The sequence below is a fragment of the Carcharodon carcharias genome, chromosome 17, assembly GCF_017639515.1.
Source record: "Carcharodon carcharias isolate sCarCar2 chromosome 17, sCarCar2.pri, whole genome shotgun sequence".
Lineage (NCBI taxonomy): Eukaryota > Metazoa > Chordata > Chondrichthyes > Lamniformes > Lamnidae > Carcharodon > Carcharodon carcharias.
The window spans coordinates 14906190-14922529 of record NC_054483.1 but is presented as its reverse complement, the minus strand read 5'-3'; the positions used below and the strand labels follow the sequence as shown (position 1 = coordinate 14922529).

At 43.0% G+C, this 16340-nt stretch overlaps 1 protein-coding gene across 1 annotated transcript in view; it reads left to right on the top strand.

Annotated features, from left to right (window-relative positions):
• LOC121290111 (pleckstrin homology domain-containing family A member 2-like) overlaps positions 1-15014 on the top strand; it is a 105370-nt gene extending 90356 nt beyond the window's left edge. Inside the window, exons 9-12 of the mRNA XM_041210295.1 lie at positions 1824-1888; positions 2046-2109; positions 8805-8888; positions 12321-15014. Coding sequence (XP_041066229.1) covers positions 1824-1888; positions 2046-2109; positions 8805-8888; positions 12321-12734 — 627 coding nt within the window. The 3' untranslated portion in view covers positions 12735-15014. The remainder of the gene's footprint in view (positions 1-1823; positions 1889-2045; positions 2110-8804; positions 8889-12320) is intronic.
• The last annotated feature ends 1326 nt before the right edge of the window (positions 15015-16340 follow it).

Below are 16340 nucleotides of genomic sequence, written 5' to 3'. Positions count from 1 at the left end.
CTGCCAGGACTGCAAGAAGGAACATTAAGAAGATGGATGGCTGGCCCAGGAACCTAAGTCCCAGGTTTGAGAGTGTGGAGGGATCCTGGAGCCTAAGGAGAAAGGGAGTGGGGAGGGTAGCTGAAGACGTTTGGGCTAGGATGCTACCCTGGGGACCTCCTTCAATGATGTCCTAGGGCTAAGCTGATTGATCTTCACCAGAGCCATCTTCCTTTGTGTTAGGTCTGACTCCAACCAGTGGAGAGTTTTCCCCCCTGAGGCCCATCGACTTCAGTTTTGCCAAGTTGATGCCAAGTGTGACCTTGATGTCAGAGGCAGTCACGCTCACCTCATCGCTTGAGTTTAGCTCTTTTTATCATGTTTGGACCAAGGTTGTAATCAGGTCTGGCGCTGAATGGTCCTGGTGGAATTCAATCTGAATGTCAGTGAGCAGATTGTTGTTGAGTAAGTGCCCCCTCATAGCACTGTCGACCACACCTTCCATCACTTTGCTGATGATTGAGATTAGACTGATGGGGTGATAATTGGCTGGGTTGGATATGTCCCGCTTTTTGTGAACAGGACATACCTGGGCAATTTTCCATATTGCCGGGTAGATGCCAATGTTGTGGCTGTACTGGAACAGCTTGGCTAAGAGCACAGCTAGTTCTGGAGTGCATGTCTTCAGTACTATTACTGGAATATTGTCAGGGCCCATAGTCTTTGCAGTATCCAGTGCCTTCAGCCATTTCCTGATATCATGTGGAGTGAATTGAATTGGCTGAAGACTGGCACTTCTGGCTGAAGATTGTGGCAAATGCTTCAGCCTTATCTTTTGCACTGGTATGTTGGCTCACCCATCATGGAGGACAGGGATATTTGTGGTGCCTTCTCCTCCATTTAGTTGTTTAATTGTCCATCGCCATTCACAACTGGATGTGGCAGGACTACAGAGCTTAGGTCTGATCCATTGGTAATAGGATCGTTTAGCTCTGTCTATTGAGCGTGACTTCTACCTTTTGCCATGCAAGTAGTCCTGCACTGTAGCTTCACAAGGGTGACATCACCTTTTAGGTATGCCTGGTGCTGCTCTAGGCAACTCTCCTGCACTTTTTGTTGAACCTGGGTTGATCCCCTGGCTTGAAGGCCATGGTTGGGTGGGGGATTTGCCATGCTACTATTGGGGTCAGCTCGGGTGGTGGGCTAGACACATAGATAAAAACAAAAAAACTGCGGATGCTGGAAATCCAAAACAAAAACAGAATTACCTGGAAAAACTCAGCAGGTCTGGCAGCATCGGCGGAGAAGAAAAGAGTTGACGTTTCGAGTCCTCATGACCCTTCGACAGAACTTGAGTTCGAGTCCAGGAAAGAGCTGAAATATAAGCTGGTTTAAGGTGTGTGTGTGGGGGGCGGAGAGATAGAGAGACAGAGAGGTGGAGGGGGTTGGTGTGGTTGTAGCGACAAACAAGCAGTGATAGAAGCAGATCATCTTTTGATGGACTCGAACTCAAGTTCTGTCGAAGGGTCATGAGGACTCGAAACGTCAACTCTTTTCTTCTCCGCCGATGCTGCCAGACCTGCTGAGTTTTTCCAGGTAATTCTGTTTTTGTTTTGGGCTAGACACATAACCTATTTTATGTCCCAGACATAATGTTCCAGTGCATATTTCTGGGCTAACAGTCCTCCCCTCTGGATTTACTTGCCCAGTAGCATAACTATTACATTACCCTACCCCTAAAAATGCCATGCATTTACTGCAAACAAAAAGGATTTAGGCATGTATTTGAAAAAGGACATCTTATTGTTACATTCAGAACTGATATTTAAATAATGCCTTTTCAGGAAAAAGAACCACTTCGAGCAATACCGCTTAAGGATATACAAAAAGCCCAAAACTGTAGCTGCAGGTAAATGAAATTCCTTGTTGGAGAAGTTCTATAAATTAATCTTATCCAATTATTACACTATTCCAGAACTCAACATTTTCTGGCTTTGCTTTGATGAAAGTAAAACACACTCTCTCACTCTTCATCTTAACTTATTTTGTCTTTTTTTTCCCCACAGTCAAGCACTGATGAGGGATAATTTGTTTGAAATAGTCACAACGTCTCGAACTTTCTACATTCAGGTAAATCTTTCAAAAATATTGTTCTACCTGGGTACCTGATGTTTCTGTTGAATTTGTGCTGCAGTTGAATTCATGCTTTAAGTTGGTAATGAAGCACAGCTGTCCCCAATTGGGAAAGGATTAGGGAATCATTGCAAGAGTTTCTCAGCCAGATCATTCTGGGTGTCTGGGAGGAACTGGGAGTCTGTGACCTCACTTTGCTATCTTGGAAATAAACCCGCATTAATGTACAGGCTAGCTTCAGACTCATTCTTCCTCAACATGCAACTATTGGAATTAACACCTGAGTGCATTTAACTCTGACTGAGACCAACTGAAAACACAAGGCAATCCATGTATGAAAACAACAAAAATGAGACAGGAATGAACTCAAAGTATTGAGCGATCAAACTTAATGAGATCAGTGCTTTTTCAGCAAAGTTTAGAGTCAGCTTCCATGATCATTTCTAACACCAATCCATAAGGTGAGAGAACCCATGCTCTGACTGACAGCATCAACAATTCACAGCTGCACCCTGCTGTGATCTGAGTTAAGAGAATCAGAAAATATCACAGCACAGACGGAAGTTACTTGGCCCACTGTTCCTGTGCTGCACTCTGTGATCAGAGCGTGAATCTGTTTAGTTGGAAAATGTAAAGTTGTTCTCGCTGCACAGTTGCAAGTTATTGAAAGGACCATAAAACTTCTTATAATTTTAGCTGGTCAGTTACCTAACGCCAGATGCTCCGTCACTCCTGTCTATATGCAAAGCCTTTTGATGATGTATTTTTTTGTCAGCTGAACAGTAGTCTTGTGGCTTAAAACGAAAACACTAGTTCAAGGGAAGTGGTTGGTCAATTTATGCGTTTAAGTAAGTTTATATGCACTCCACAGTTATGTACTTAATCGGCCAGATCAAATTCATTTCCAGTTGCTAGCTTCTGTTGAGAGGTCTGACGTAAGACAGAATCTCTGAGTCTGCTTCTAAATGACACCAAGACACTAAAATGTTCTGAGAGTAATTTGCTGTTTGCAGCCATCCTGAGATCTCGGTGCCTGCAGCTTAGAGCAAGCAAAAAAAAACCAGGGCTACCCATTCTCAATCTTAAACCCATCTGATCAGCAGCCCAAACCCATAAAATTACAGGCTGGAACCTGACTTGTCCCAAATGGGCTTCCCAGCCAATTCCCTGCCCCCCAGAAATGACAGATAGGTGCACAAGAATATCACATGATAAGGAGTAATACAACCCACCTCACAAGGTCCTGTATCCCCTCAAAATTCCCTCAGAACTTTCTGGTCCATTCCGCAAACTTTGACAACAGGGGGTTTCCAGTTGTATTCATCATAGGTGGATTCCAAGCACAACAAAGGCAACACCAATCTGGCTCAACTCTTTAACAGAGAACCAGTGTTGCTCTTTCGACACCCATCAGACAAAACGTCACCCAGACTCTCTACTAGGCAGAGTGTGTGAGGTCCAAGATAAAACAGACTACAATCTGGCCCAAAAACACCACTCCCCCTGAGAGACAAAAGGCAGAATGGCTGCAGGCTGTGCACATGATATCGTGTCCTATGTGATGAGCTCCTATCAGCCATTTAGCAGTACATTAGAGAGCAGGAGTAGGGGATTTTAGCCCCTCCTCTGTCGTTCCATGAGATTGTGGCTGATCTGTGACCTAACCCTATATACTAGATACCTAAGTCCAGCTTCAATATTTCCCCATAGTATGCAGGCTGGTACAACCAGCACCGTTGGTGGCAATGTGCTGGTGTTCCAGCCACCCCTCTGTGATGGACAGAAGCCTCCCTAAAAGAGACTGGGGTGGACTATTTCTGGCATATGGCAATTTAAAAGTGTGATTGCTGGACTTTTGTCTCCAATACATTCCCTGAAGCTTGGGAAGTACTGGGTAGTCTCGAGATAATTCCTGGAGGCCCACGGAACCTAAGCAGCCTGATTCAGAACAAAAATAAAAATACCTGGAAAAACTCAGCAGGTCTGACAGCTTCTGCGGAGAAGAACACAGTTAACGTTTCGAGTCCGTATGACATCACCCATGGAACTGGATATGACCAGTCCTGCACTTAGACACAATGAAATGCAGTGCCCCAAAACTACAACCCCCATCACCATAGTCAAAAGATTCTTGATATCCCTTGACCCAGGAGCCAATGCCAAATTACCCCTGCACATTGCATTGTTCCTGTGTGCACAGACTATCCCATGTATTCCTTTCTAAGTGCCGTCTGCTAGAGTTCAGTGGGTTGATGAAATAAGTCTATACATTTATTCCCAATACCTTATGCAAAATTAGTTAAATTAAACACATTTCCTTCTACTATATCCAAGTAAATGGGGGGCTGTCCTTTAACTAATGTTTTTATCTCTTTCACTAAATGGTCCCATTTGTGGACTCGTGTAAAGATAAGTTGTATTGTTGTTAAATAATGTGCATTGAATTGTAACTTAACGCACTGCTTGATAATATACAATATGCCAAAATAATGGTATTGAGTGAAATTCTTTCAGAGCCATGATAAATTGATCCTTGTTTGAGGAAACAATCCTACCTGTCTCTCACTTCCCTTTCCATAAGTACATCTTTTTAACCCATTTATACTGTCAGCTTCTGAGGCCTTCACTCCTAGTATCTCATCCTTTAATTGAGGAAGGCGCGCCCGAGTTCCCTTCTCACGTTCAATGGCCCTGAACAGAAAAAATGTCAGAATGACCCAGCTGCAGTTCCAATATAGCTGTTAAAGAAGTTAGCAGTGACATAGCACTTTCTACATCCTCAACAAATCCCAAAATGCCAAGGAATTACAGTCAAGGAGGACCATATGTTGTTATGTAAGCAAACTCAAACAGCCAATTTTTGCTAAGTTCCACAAAGGGAAAATGAACAAGACATCAGTTTATCTCTCTTTTGGTCTTGATTAAGGGGTGAGTGCTGACTGGAGCACTGGGAAATCTCCCCTGCTCTTAAGTGCTACATAGCACGACATGGTATTTATATCACACAAACAGGCTGTTCAGCCCAGCTGGTCCATGCCAGTGTTTATGCTCCACATTAGCCTCCACCTGCCCTTTTTCATTAAACCCCATCAATATAACCTTTTATTCCTTTCTCCCTCATATGCTTATCTGGCTTCCCCTTAAATGCATCAATGCTATTCACCTCAAGTATTCCCTGTGGTAGCTAGTGGCACATCCTTGCCACTCTCTGGGTCAAGAAATTTCTCCTGAAATTCCTGGTGGATTTATGAGTGACTCTTCTATTCATGGCCCAAGTTCTGGTTGCTCCCGCAAGTGGAAACATCTACCCTTTTATAATCTTGAAGACCTTTATCATGTCACCCCCCTCAAGAGTTCTGGGCTGTTCTTTGAACAATCCACCTGAAGGGGCAGACAGGGCCTCCTCCAATATTACATCTTATCCAAATTCTAGTATCTCCAATAAAACAACACTCACTCACTGCTCCACTGTTACGTTTCTTTGTGTTTTATAAGCATGAAGCAACCGAAAGTGTTTTCAGCAGATATTTGACAGCCAGAAGTAAATCCCCCACTTTGTTTGATATTAAAAGATGCTGCTTTGTAACTATTACACTAGTCCTCAGAAGATCTGGTCCACAAAGTGCAACAGCACCATGTGATGGTAGAGAAGCGAACTGCATGAACATGCCACAAATCTCTCCTTGTGCTGTACATCCTTTTGCTACCACCAAGTTGCACTGTTGTACAATAGAATGAGGAAGTTGAACGTCATAAAGGGTGTTTTTCACATTTTTTTTTGTAAATTGCTAGTTAATCTTCCTTGACATAAATCAGAAAAAAATGGTCTCTCCCTTAACTGTATTGTCATTTTTCTCTTAATGATTTCATAAAATAAATCCAAATGCCTTAAGCAAAATTCATGTAAAAAATCCTTTTAACTATATCAAAGTAGATGATTACCATGGTTACTGAAATTGTGGGGGGGGGGGGGGCGGCAGCAGCAGCACAGGGCAATCTTGCTAACCATAGAATCCATGGCCAGGATTTCCCGGTCAGCGAGCAGGGGGTGGGGCCCGCTTGCCGATGCGGGATGACATCTGGCAGAACTCCCAACGTCATCCCGCCTCATTTCAATTTTCAGGAAGGCGGGGGGCACAGCAGAATCAGCTGTGCACCCGCCGACCTGTCAACAGCCACTTGAGGCCATTGACAAAGTAATTACACTACTTAGTGGACCATGCCCGTCCAACCTCAAGGTCAGTGAGCTCTGGTGGGCATTGAGAAAAGCATGAAACTTCACCCACGGGCGGGATGAGGTTTCATGTAGGTGCTTCAATTTTTAATAAAAGTGTTAATGACAGTATCACATGAGGGGACATGTCTGGGGATTTTTTTTTTCTGTTGTTAACACTTTTAAATTTGGCGCTGATCTCCCTGAGGCAGCACTTAGCCTCAGGGGGATGAGTGCGCTCTTTCGCTTAGGGATCCTTCCCCACCACAACCCCCCACCGCACAAGGAGCGCATAGTGCTTCCTTGCGGATGTCACACTGGGCGGGCTTTAATTGGCCCGCCCATGTAAAATGGCGGCATTGGAGGCGCGCCTTGACACCCGCTCCTAAACTCCACTCCTTCCCCCCCCCCCCTCCTCCCCCCCCAAGGGAGGAAAATTCTGCCCCATGTGTTCTCCCACCACATGCACCTGATTGCCTTTAGTTTCTATGCTTCTGCATGTTCCAAAATGCTTCGTAACTGAAAAATGAGTCATCTTAGTCTCTGTCGCTCTTCCTTTTCCCTAACTCCTTTTGCTTTTTGCTTCATTCTTGGACCTTTTTTTGGGTGACAGCTGTTGGATGTTCTGTTGTGAATAGGAGTCACCAACAACTGGATGCTGCTTCTGGTGGGGCCTGCAGGGAAAGCAACGTTTTTGGTGGCCCCATTCCCATTCCCGATTGTTTGACCGAACTAGATTTAAACAGCCAAGATATAAAACAGCCAGGAACAAAGCTGCACAAGGAAGCAGAATCTAGGAGACAAGAGCTAGTAGAGCTTGCTTTGAACAGTGTTCCGGGTTCAATTCTGGGCCTTAATCTACATACCAGCCAATTATTTATGGTTCATATATATCAAAAGTCAGCAGCATTCCTGCCAGTAAAGGTAATGCCCACTATCCAGATGGATGGCTTCAGTCCATATCTATATCGCCGGCTCTGCCTCCAACTGCACCACAAATGCTAAGTAGCCTGTGGTTGAAGGTAGAGATGGCCCAGAACTTAGCTGCCGGTTAGTTGAAATGCTTGTGCTCTTCACTGGGGAAGACACCAGCCCGAGCAGAACAGTCACTGCTCGCACATTATTTTCAAGTGGGTCCAGCTGTAGTCAAAACCATCATGCAAATAGCGCTGGTCCTGCAGCACAGGAGAAGCAGCTGGGTTTGCTGAAGCTCTTCAGGATGCAGTTCTGCACTATAATTGTATCATTGTACCTGTGCTTCACTCTAAAAACCTCATGACTTTTTTTTTTCAGAAACTGCATCTTCAAGAGCCTTGGACAGGGCTGTTGAATTTCAGTGCAAAAAAAGGCCAATTCTAGTGACCGGAATAGTGTGGGTGGGTGTATCCTAAATGAAAGTTCCTGAGGGAGACCACATTCAGCAGCAGTCACTCTATTTAAAGCTTGATTTCCAAAGATCAGCAATGCCATTTCCTGGCAGGCACAGAACACCACATGGCCAGAAATTTCTAGCAGCATGACTACAATTAACTCATTCTGTGTCTTTCAATATTAAGAATTTTTTCATTGTCAATACGAGATATTATTCTCTTGATCACACTTGAGGAATCTAACACTTTTAATGTTCCAGTGGTAACACTGATGTGTCCAGCTGATCTGCAATTCAACTAAAATGCACAAATGCCAAATACACAGAAGTACCAAACCAATATTTACAAAACCCTGTGATAATCTGTTGTTGTGATGTTGATTGAGAGATAAATATTAGTCGAGACAACTGGAAGTTTGATGAGGCTGTGAAATTAGGTTAATTAATGCTGTAAAATGAATGTAACTGTACAAGAGATAAAATACATTAATTCACAGAGCAGAACGCTATTGATGCAGATTTCTTTTTGGTCCCTTAAATACATTGGAACATTGAGAATAAATAATGTGTCAGACTGTTCACTGCTCTTAATTTCAAATTATTTCATTTAGTATTTTCTTGTTAAACTTGAAATCATATAAACTAAAATGACGATTGTGATGTTCTATGAAAATATATTAATTCAGACTTCTGGCTTATTCAGTTTTTCCCACTCTAAAAATAGCACATAGATGTTCCTCACTTATATTAAAACTCACTGTGTGGAACAGGCCTACTAAATGGCCATGTCTGTTCCTATAAATCCATCAGAATTGAAAGTGATTGTATGTCACAGAGAGGTTTATCACAAAGATAGCTCTGAAAAAGAAGGAACTTGCATTTATACAGCACCTTTCATGATCTCAGGACATCATGAAGTGCTTTATAGGCAATATTGGTCATCATAACTCAGAAATTGACCAAAGGTGAAAACTAAGTGTAACTGTGCAAAGTGTGTTGATCCACGGAACCAAAAGGGTTATTGAATTAAGTCAGTTTGTGAGCTCTTTCTTTGAGTGTGCAATTGAAGATGAAATAATTTGGTCTTTGTATTTTGTTTTCTGTAAACAGGCAGATAGTCCTGCGGAGATGGAAAGCTGGATGAAAGCCATCAATCAAGCCATCAAGGCACTGAAGTGTTCGAGCAATAATGCAGTATGTCCCCTCCTACACGTTAAATATTTGATTTGTTAGAGTCCACTGCTTATGAAAATCACAGTTTAAAATAGCATTTTGACTTGAAAACACACTAAGGCTAAGTTGAAAAGCCAATGGTTATGTCATTTTTGGTAGGTACCATGCGAGAACACTGCTAAATAAACAACACTCAAAACAGCATCTTCTAGGAAAATTAGCCATGCAGTTTTTCAAATGTAGTGATGAAATTGTGGATGAAGATTTTAAGAAAAGCAATACCAAATCCATGGCAGTATCTATTTTTTAAAATTATTTTTCTCATCACTCATCCTCCGCTTTTTCCTTTCCTGGACACAGTGACTGGGGAGCAGTTGAGGAGCAATGCTGGCCATTGTGCACCTTAACTAACTGGCCATTATTCATGTGTGAGGGCTAGCAAGCTGTTTGACTGGGTATATGTTCGGGTTGGGTGGGGAGAAGTGGTGATGGGACGAGGAGATGTTGAAGCTGACCCCAATCACCTGATGTTCACACAGGCAGGGTTTGCCGAGTTGTAGTAAGAAGCAAATACAATTTTCATTCATTTGGCATGTTGATTGCAGAAACATATCCCAAAGCACCTCACAGAGACCAGAGGAGAAAGGAAGCTGAGCAAGGCAGTAGAGATTAACAGGGGTGACCAAAAGCTTTTCTCAAAGAAGTAGGTGTGAAGGAGGGTCACAGGAGGAGACTGAAATGCTGGAATTCAGCATGAGAAGCCCAGAGGACATAGGTTGCTGAAAGCGTCAGTGATGGTGTGAAGGGAGCAGATGAAGTTTGAGTCAGAGGAACAGAGTTTGGAATTGGTTGTTGGGCTGGAGAGGATTACAGAGATAGAGAAAGGTGAGGCTGTGAAAGATTTAAAGACAAAGAGAAGAATTGGAAATTTGAGGCATTAACTTCCAATTTTGTGCCCCCTAACGTTGGATACTTATTGGCTAGAATTTTTCACTCATCAAGGGGGACGTGTACCCGACCTGAACGAGTGTAAAATGACGTGCGATGTTTTGGTCAGTGTGGGAGTCAGCAGCGCGTCCACTGACAATTAACAGGCCTATTAATTCCATTAAAGTACCAATTAAATGACATTTTTCACTGCCCATCCAACCTTACAGTTGGCGAGCAGGCCCAAAAGGCCAAGCGGTCTTTGGATTTCGTAGGAAACCCCATCCACAGGCGGGAGGAGGTTTCCAACAGAAATTAAAAATTAAATGAAAGTTTTAACACTGCCTCAGGGAGCTTTCATTGCATGCACTCGCACATATGCGCAAACTTGCGCGCTTGCCCTCCTCCCCACCTTCCCCAACACAGGCAGCGCTGCATCATGGCCACGGCCCGATTGCTGGCAGCTTCCCGACCGCTCCGGCTTGCCCTCGCCGAGCCCACCTGACGAGGGCAAAATTCTGTCCATTAATTGAGCCAAAGCAACTTTTTCTAACTTCATTTAAAAGTGATTAAAAATCACATTTCTGCTGCTTCAAGTAAAATACACCACCCCGACTTAGGAAGAAATCGCCACACTTTAAGTGTCGCTGGATTAAAATCCTGGAACTTCCTTTTTAACAGCGCTGTGGATGTACCTACACCACACGGGCTGCAGCCGTTCAAGAGAGTGGCTCACCACCACCATCTCAAGGGAAATTAGGGGTGGGCATTAAATGCTGGCCTTACAAGAGATGCTTACATGCCATGAACAAATGCAGAAAAAAATTTCATGGCTCCTTCCTATTTGCTATTTGTTACATTCCGAATTGAATATTTTTGCATGGGTTCATTGAGTCTCTATTTTTCTAAGAGAGAATTTGTACAAGTGTCTGCTTACAGATTCTGATCCTTTGCACTGCAAGTTCCCAGTCATGGGGGAGAAATTAGAGGTCAAATCATCTTGAGTTACTCCCAGCTCCAATGTAACAGCATATCTCTTCAAACAATCAGGTTGAAGAATCACTAAAGACACATGCAGAGTCTGATAAATCTAATAAATTATATTATTTAGTTCATTGCAAAATCATGTATAGCACAAAAATGAAATTAAGAGAGGGAAAGAAAGACGGGATAAGAGACATAAAAGAGGTACAAAAAGTGAAGGAAAATTTCATGTTTTTAAAGTGTCTCCAACAATAATTAAATGTTGAAGGAATGAGACTCCACTCATGTAATATTAAATTTTTAGTGCCAGCGATGTTGCTCGGTAGTAAATAAGGCTTATCACACCATTAAAAATTCACTTACGCCTGAATGCCCCAGCAGTAGCTTTTTCTTTAGTTGGTAAGTACCACAAATAAGAATAGAAAATGGGAAATTACTTTCTTGCTCTCATGGTATTACTGTTCATATGGGGGCATGGGCTAAATGTGAGTACCGTAACTTCATGCCTTTTTGAGGTTTCCAATGCTGATCCTATCAGGTACAAGTATGGGTAGCCTCTGGAGGAGCAGGGCAAATGGGACTACAACATGTGGGTTCCCGCATTTAATCGAACATGCGCAGATCCCAGAAGCTGCTGTAAAATTTTCTCCATAATAACAATGAGCACTATTAGCCTCACCTTTATTCTTGGTGTAAAATCTGGGCATTCAAATGGAGTGAACAGAAATAAATGAAAAAAGGAAAGGGGGTAAATTTAACCCAAAGTTGCCCATGCCCCCATATGAATAGGAACATCATGAGAACAACAAAGTCATTTGCCATTTTCTATTCTTATTTATACTATCTGCTAATAGTACATTAACCTTTGGGCTGGTTGTCAGTTGATTTTGACAAGTACTGGATAGAGTCTTACATATTGAATCAAGTTGAAAGAGAAAAGAAGCAACGGCAATTGTTGAGTAGTGAGTTACCCACTAACTTAAGTGCCAAGGAAATGAGTCAGAATGCAGATGGTTGTTCATTATTTCAAGCTGTGGCTTTGCAGCTCAACGGAATAGGATTAACTCTCTCCTACCTCAAAAGGTAATCAAACAAGGTCACATAGCAATTACTTTCAAACAGCTGATGCAAGCTCACAACTAGGGTAACGTTGGAAAGGCAGCTCCAGGGGGCTGTGTAACCTTTAAAGCATTGTGCCAGGCACTTCCTTAAATGCAAGTTTTTGCAGTGAAACCTCACTACATTCAAAACGTATGTGGATATTTTATAGAAAGCCACTTATATACCATGAAAGCATCAACAGTTCTCTGCAGTGTCATCGTGTTTCACGTGAACATGGCTGTACAGAATAATTGCATGGTTCTTTGGGTGGGGCGAAGAGTGTATGTTCTGTGATATATACAAGGTATCAGAATTTTCTGGGGCAAGCTGCAAGGATTAGAGGGTCTTTTCCTATCCATCATTGTCGGTAGGATTACAGGTAGCTAGGTATTTGGAAGTTAAATCTCGGTTACATTATGTTTCCTCTTCCCCATTTCACAGGCAGTTCCAGTTCAATCCGCCTTCGTCAGCAGAACTTCTTCTTCACAGCTGCAAGATTCCCTGACCGCGTCCAACCCTTCCTCCTCGGCGTTGGTGTGGCCTCAATCTAGCTCCAAGCCACAAGGAGAAGAGAAACGACCTCTCTCCAAGTCTACCTCCGTGGTGTCATCGTGGCAGCCATGGACTCCTGTGCCAGCTGCTGACGAGCCACCTTTATCCCCGGTAGAGGAGGTGGGCAGGCACGAGAGTGTCCTGAAAGCACCATCTGAAGTACCGAACACGCAGCTGCCAATGAAGGAAGATGTGACTGGTCAAGGGAAGCGCCGCAGACACAGGTCACAGCCAGCACCCAGAAATGAGCAAAAATTCCAATACAACATAGATGATGATGGCATCCGAACAACGGATGTTTAATGACAGTAAACTTGCCTTTTCTATTGTTTGTTCTGTCTGGGATTAGTGACTCGATTAATTTTTGTTTTGGGTGAAAGTGCCTGCTTGTAAACAGCTTAGCTTGCCATCGTCCTCGCTGTACCTTCATTACTTCATAAAGTCAGGAAGCTATGTTGGAGATTGAACGCTCAAGAAGAGCAGCAAGGTTGTGTTTTTGGCTGCTCATTACATTTCCATCAGTACTTTTCATTCCTACTGGATCTGATAGGTTAACTGCACAGCCGGGCTCTGTTTGTCTGGCAACTGAAACTCGAAACAACAGAAGGCCCAGCACAACCTACCACAGCCAATGGGTCTCCGTGATACACTGGTGATAAGGAATGTATTAAAATTTGAACCGTTTTTACATTCCTGAGGTGTAGTGAAGTCCCCTGTATACGTTTGTCACTAAAACGCTGTTGAACAATCTGAAACACAGATGTGTGCTGTGACCATCCAGCTGTTGCGGAAAATGGAATTCAGACTCTGCATTCCTTAATTATGTCATTGCAGTTCCTAAATCTTTACTGCTGCCTTTCTGGAAATGGACATTGATCAATTTCTTGAAGAAGGAGTGAATCTAGAAAAGAGCTTTTGCAGTCCCTAAATTGGGTTTTCATCATGATTCGTGCCTGCTGTTTCAGTGCTTGCGCAATGGATTGGACAAACATTTACTTCATCTAAGCATTCCTTGGATTGTTTCGTTTGTTTCTCCAGAGTCATTTTTAATTTACTGATTGGAGGGCCTTGTCTTCATACTGTTCTGTATCTCTTTTTAAGGCTCAGGCATAGTCTGTAACTGAAAATAGCTCCAAAATGTCTCAGCACATTGTGTAACTCAGTTAAATAAACTCAGGAGGGTAGTCAGCCCAGTTGGTGAAAAGTTACAGTGACACACTATCAACTGGGAGATCCAAACTTGATTCTATTTTAACTAACGTGTGCTCTTGTGGCAAGTTTGTTTGCACTGGAAAGATAAAGTAAAGAAAGGAAGAGAGAGTCAGAGAGAGTAATTTCTCCTCGTTTTCCCTTAACGTCTTGTATTTCTCTGTGAATTTACTCTTCACAACTTCCCATGGGGAGCTGGTAGTTTCTGCCCCTCTTCTACACTGAACCTATGAACTACATTTTGCTGGATGTTTACGGAGGCTTTCTGTTGCTGTGGGCAGAGTTGGTGATAAACCGTACACTTTATATCAAACGTGAGCATCTGCATTTTGAATCTGTAACATCTGGGACCTGCTGCTCATGAGCTTTCCGGCTGCAAACAGATTGTCTGAATAAACTTTCCTTAGGAAGGAGGAGTCGGGGGTTTGGGGGTTTGCGTACAACCAAGTAATCACAAACTACCATTTAGCAACTCCTTGCAGATTTCAGCCAAAATCAAACGCCTGAACAGATGAAAATATCGGCTTAAAAATTTGGCTTAGACACATATAAGACCGGGGTATGGTTCGGGTTATGTCCATGGATTTTCCCAATGATTGGCAAGCTGGAGTATTTATAGCCTGGTTCATTTGTGATACTTGCAGTTTAAGTCTGCTAATAAAGTATTTTAATTCCGCAGTAAGGGTTTAATACTGTTGTGAAATGCATTACTGAATGCAGAGACTGTATCAGTGAGCTCCATTTGTATTGAAATTGCCCAGTATTTGGCATCTTTATATTACGTTCTGGGTATGGCCACAGTACTAACCCATGTAGTCTCTGCACTTGTACCAATTAAATGGTTATTTATAGAGCAATGCAATCCCATTTTCCTCTTTAAACTTGAGAAATGAGGGGTCATTTTAACTGGGCAATAGTGTAAACCAGTGATGGCGAATTGGCAGCCTAGATTGCATCTCTTTCCCCATTGAAGCCCATGAAATGAAAATCAGGGGAATGGAAAAAGGAGCAATCGACTCGCTAATACCCATTTAACATGATAAAGTAAAATTCACCCGTCCTCCTATAGAAAGGACAAGGCAAACAGGATCCATCATCACTGATTTAGCCAAGGTTAGTCATTTGAATGCAGGATAAAATTTATTTTTCTGTATTTTAACACCCACACAGTCAAACAGAGATGCACTTACATGCCCAGCTAAGATCTGAACATGCTTTGCATGTGCAGAGCTGATAGATTTGAATGTCAGGACTCGAAATGGCAACCTCAGGAATGTGAAGCAGGTTGTAATGGGCAGTGGCCCTACCATTCTATCATTACCAAAATCTCAAATATAGAAGAAGCAATAAAATCTGAACATGCAAATATTGGAATTTGGGCAGTGAGAGTGTGTGCAGACTGCTGATGCTTGCTTCCTTCATGTCTAGACCATTGCACATTTCTTTCATTTCTTGCTTGACCAGGTGTTGTTTGGTGCCAGTGATTCCGAGCCAGATTATCCTCTTGCAGATAAAACTATATGGGCCTGAAGATTTATAGTTATTAATTCCCTTGCACTTAGGTCATGCCAAAAGAATAGAACTAAGAACTGCAGCAAAGGAGCTGGTTTGGGTTTGCCTGCTTTTTGAAATGGGCCAATTCAAGACAGCAGCCAGGTACTTTTATAACATTTTACAGTTAAGCTGAAGGGAAATTCAGTTTTAAAAATAAAATTGTGTCCCTCAAATTTCCAAGTGCTGTAGGGCAATCCTGAAGAAACGGTGATTAAAATAAGCATGTTCATTTTAGAAGTTGTCAGTTGGCCACATATAACTTCACTTTTAGGGCTGAATTTTCCCCCTGTTGGGGGGTGGGGGGGGGTGGGGGGGGGGGGGGGGGGGAGTTGAATGGTGGGCGCGCACAGGCGCTATGCGCTCCCTCTGCAGGTGGGAGGTTCCCAAAATCGAGAGTGTGCTCTTTCACACGTGCACACGAAAGAGCGCACTCATCTCCTTGAGGCTAAGTGCTGGCTCAGGAAGGTCGGCTGTGAATGTCAAAAAGGTACAAATAGAAAAATAAAATTTCCCTAACATGTCCCCTCATGTGACAATGTCACATGAGTTGGGACATGTCCATAATTTTCAGAAAAACTTTATTAAAATTTTTACAAAGCTACATGAAACCTAATCCCGCTGGTGGATGAGGTTTCATGCTTTTTCCAAAGCCTGCCGGGGCTTCTGGCCTGCCCGCCAACCTTTAATTGGCCATTGACAGGTCGGCGGGCGCACAGCTGATTTAGGGCATTTGTGCCATAACTCATCTGCAACAGCTCAGGCTGTGACCATTAGCAACTTGTCTTCCTGAAAATTTAAAAAGGGCGAGATGACATCAGGACTTCCCCCCCCCCGACATCACCATGAGTCATTTTATACGTCGGCGAGTGGGCCCCGCCCCCGTTCACCAACGCGTAAAATCCTGCCCTTAGTGAACATCAAAATTCACGGCAGGCTAACTTTCAACGCGTAAAATCCTGCCCTTAGTGAACATCAAAATTCACGGCAGGCTAACTTTCAACGCGTAAAATCCTGCCCTTAATGAACATCAAAATTCACGACAGGCTAACTTTCAACGCGTAAAATCCTGCCCTTAGTGAACATCAAAATTCACGGCAGGCTAACTTTCATGGCAGGTTTTTGGTGAGTCACACACAGCCTGTTTCT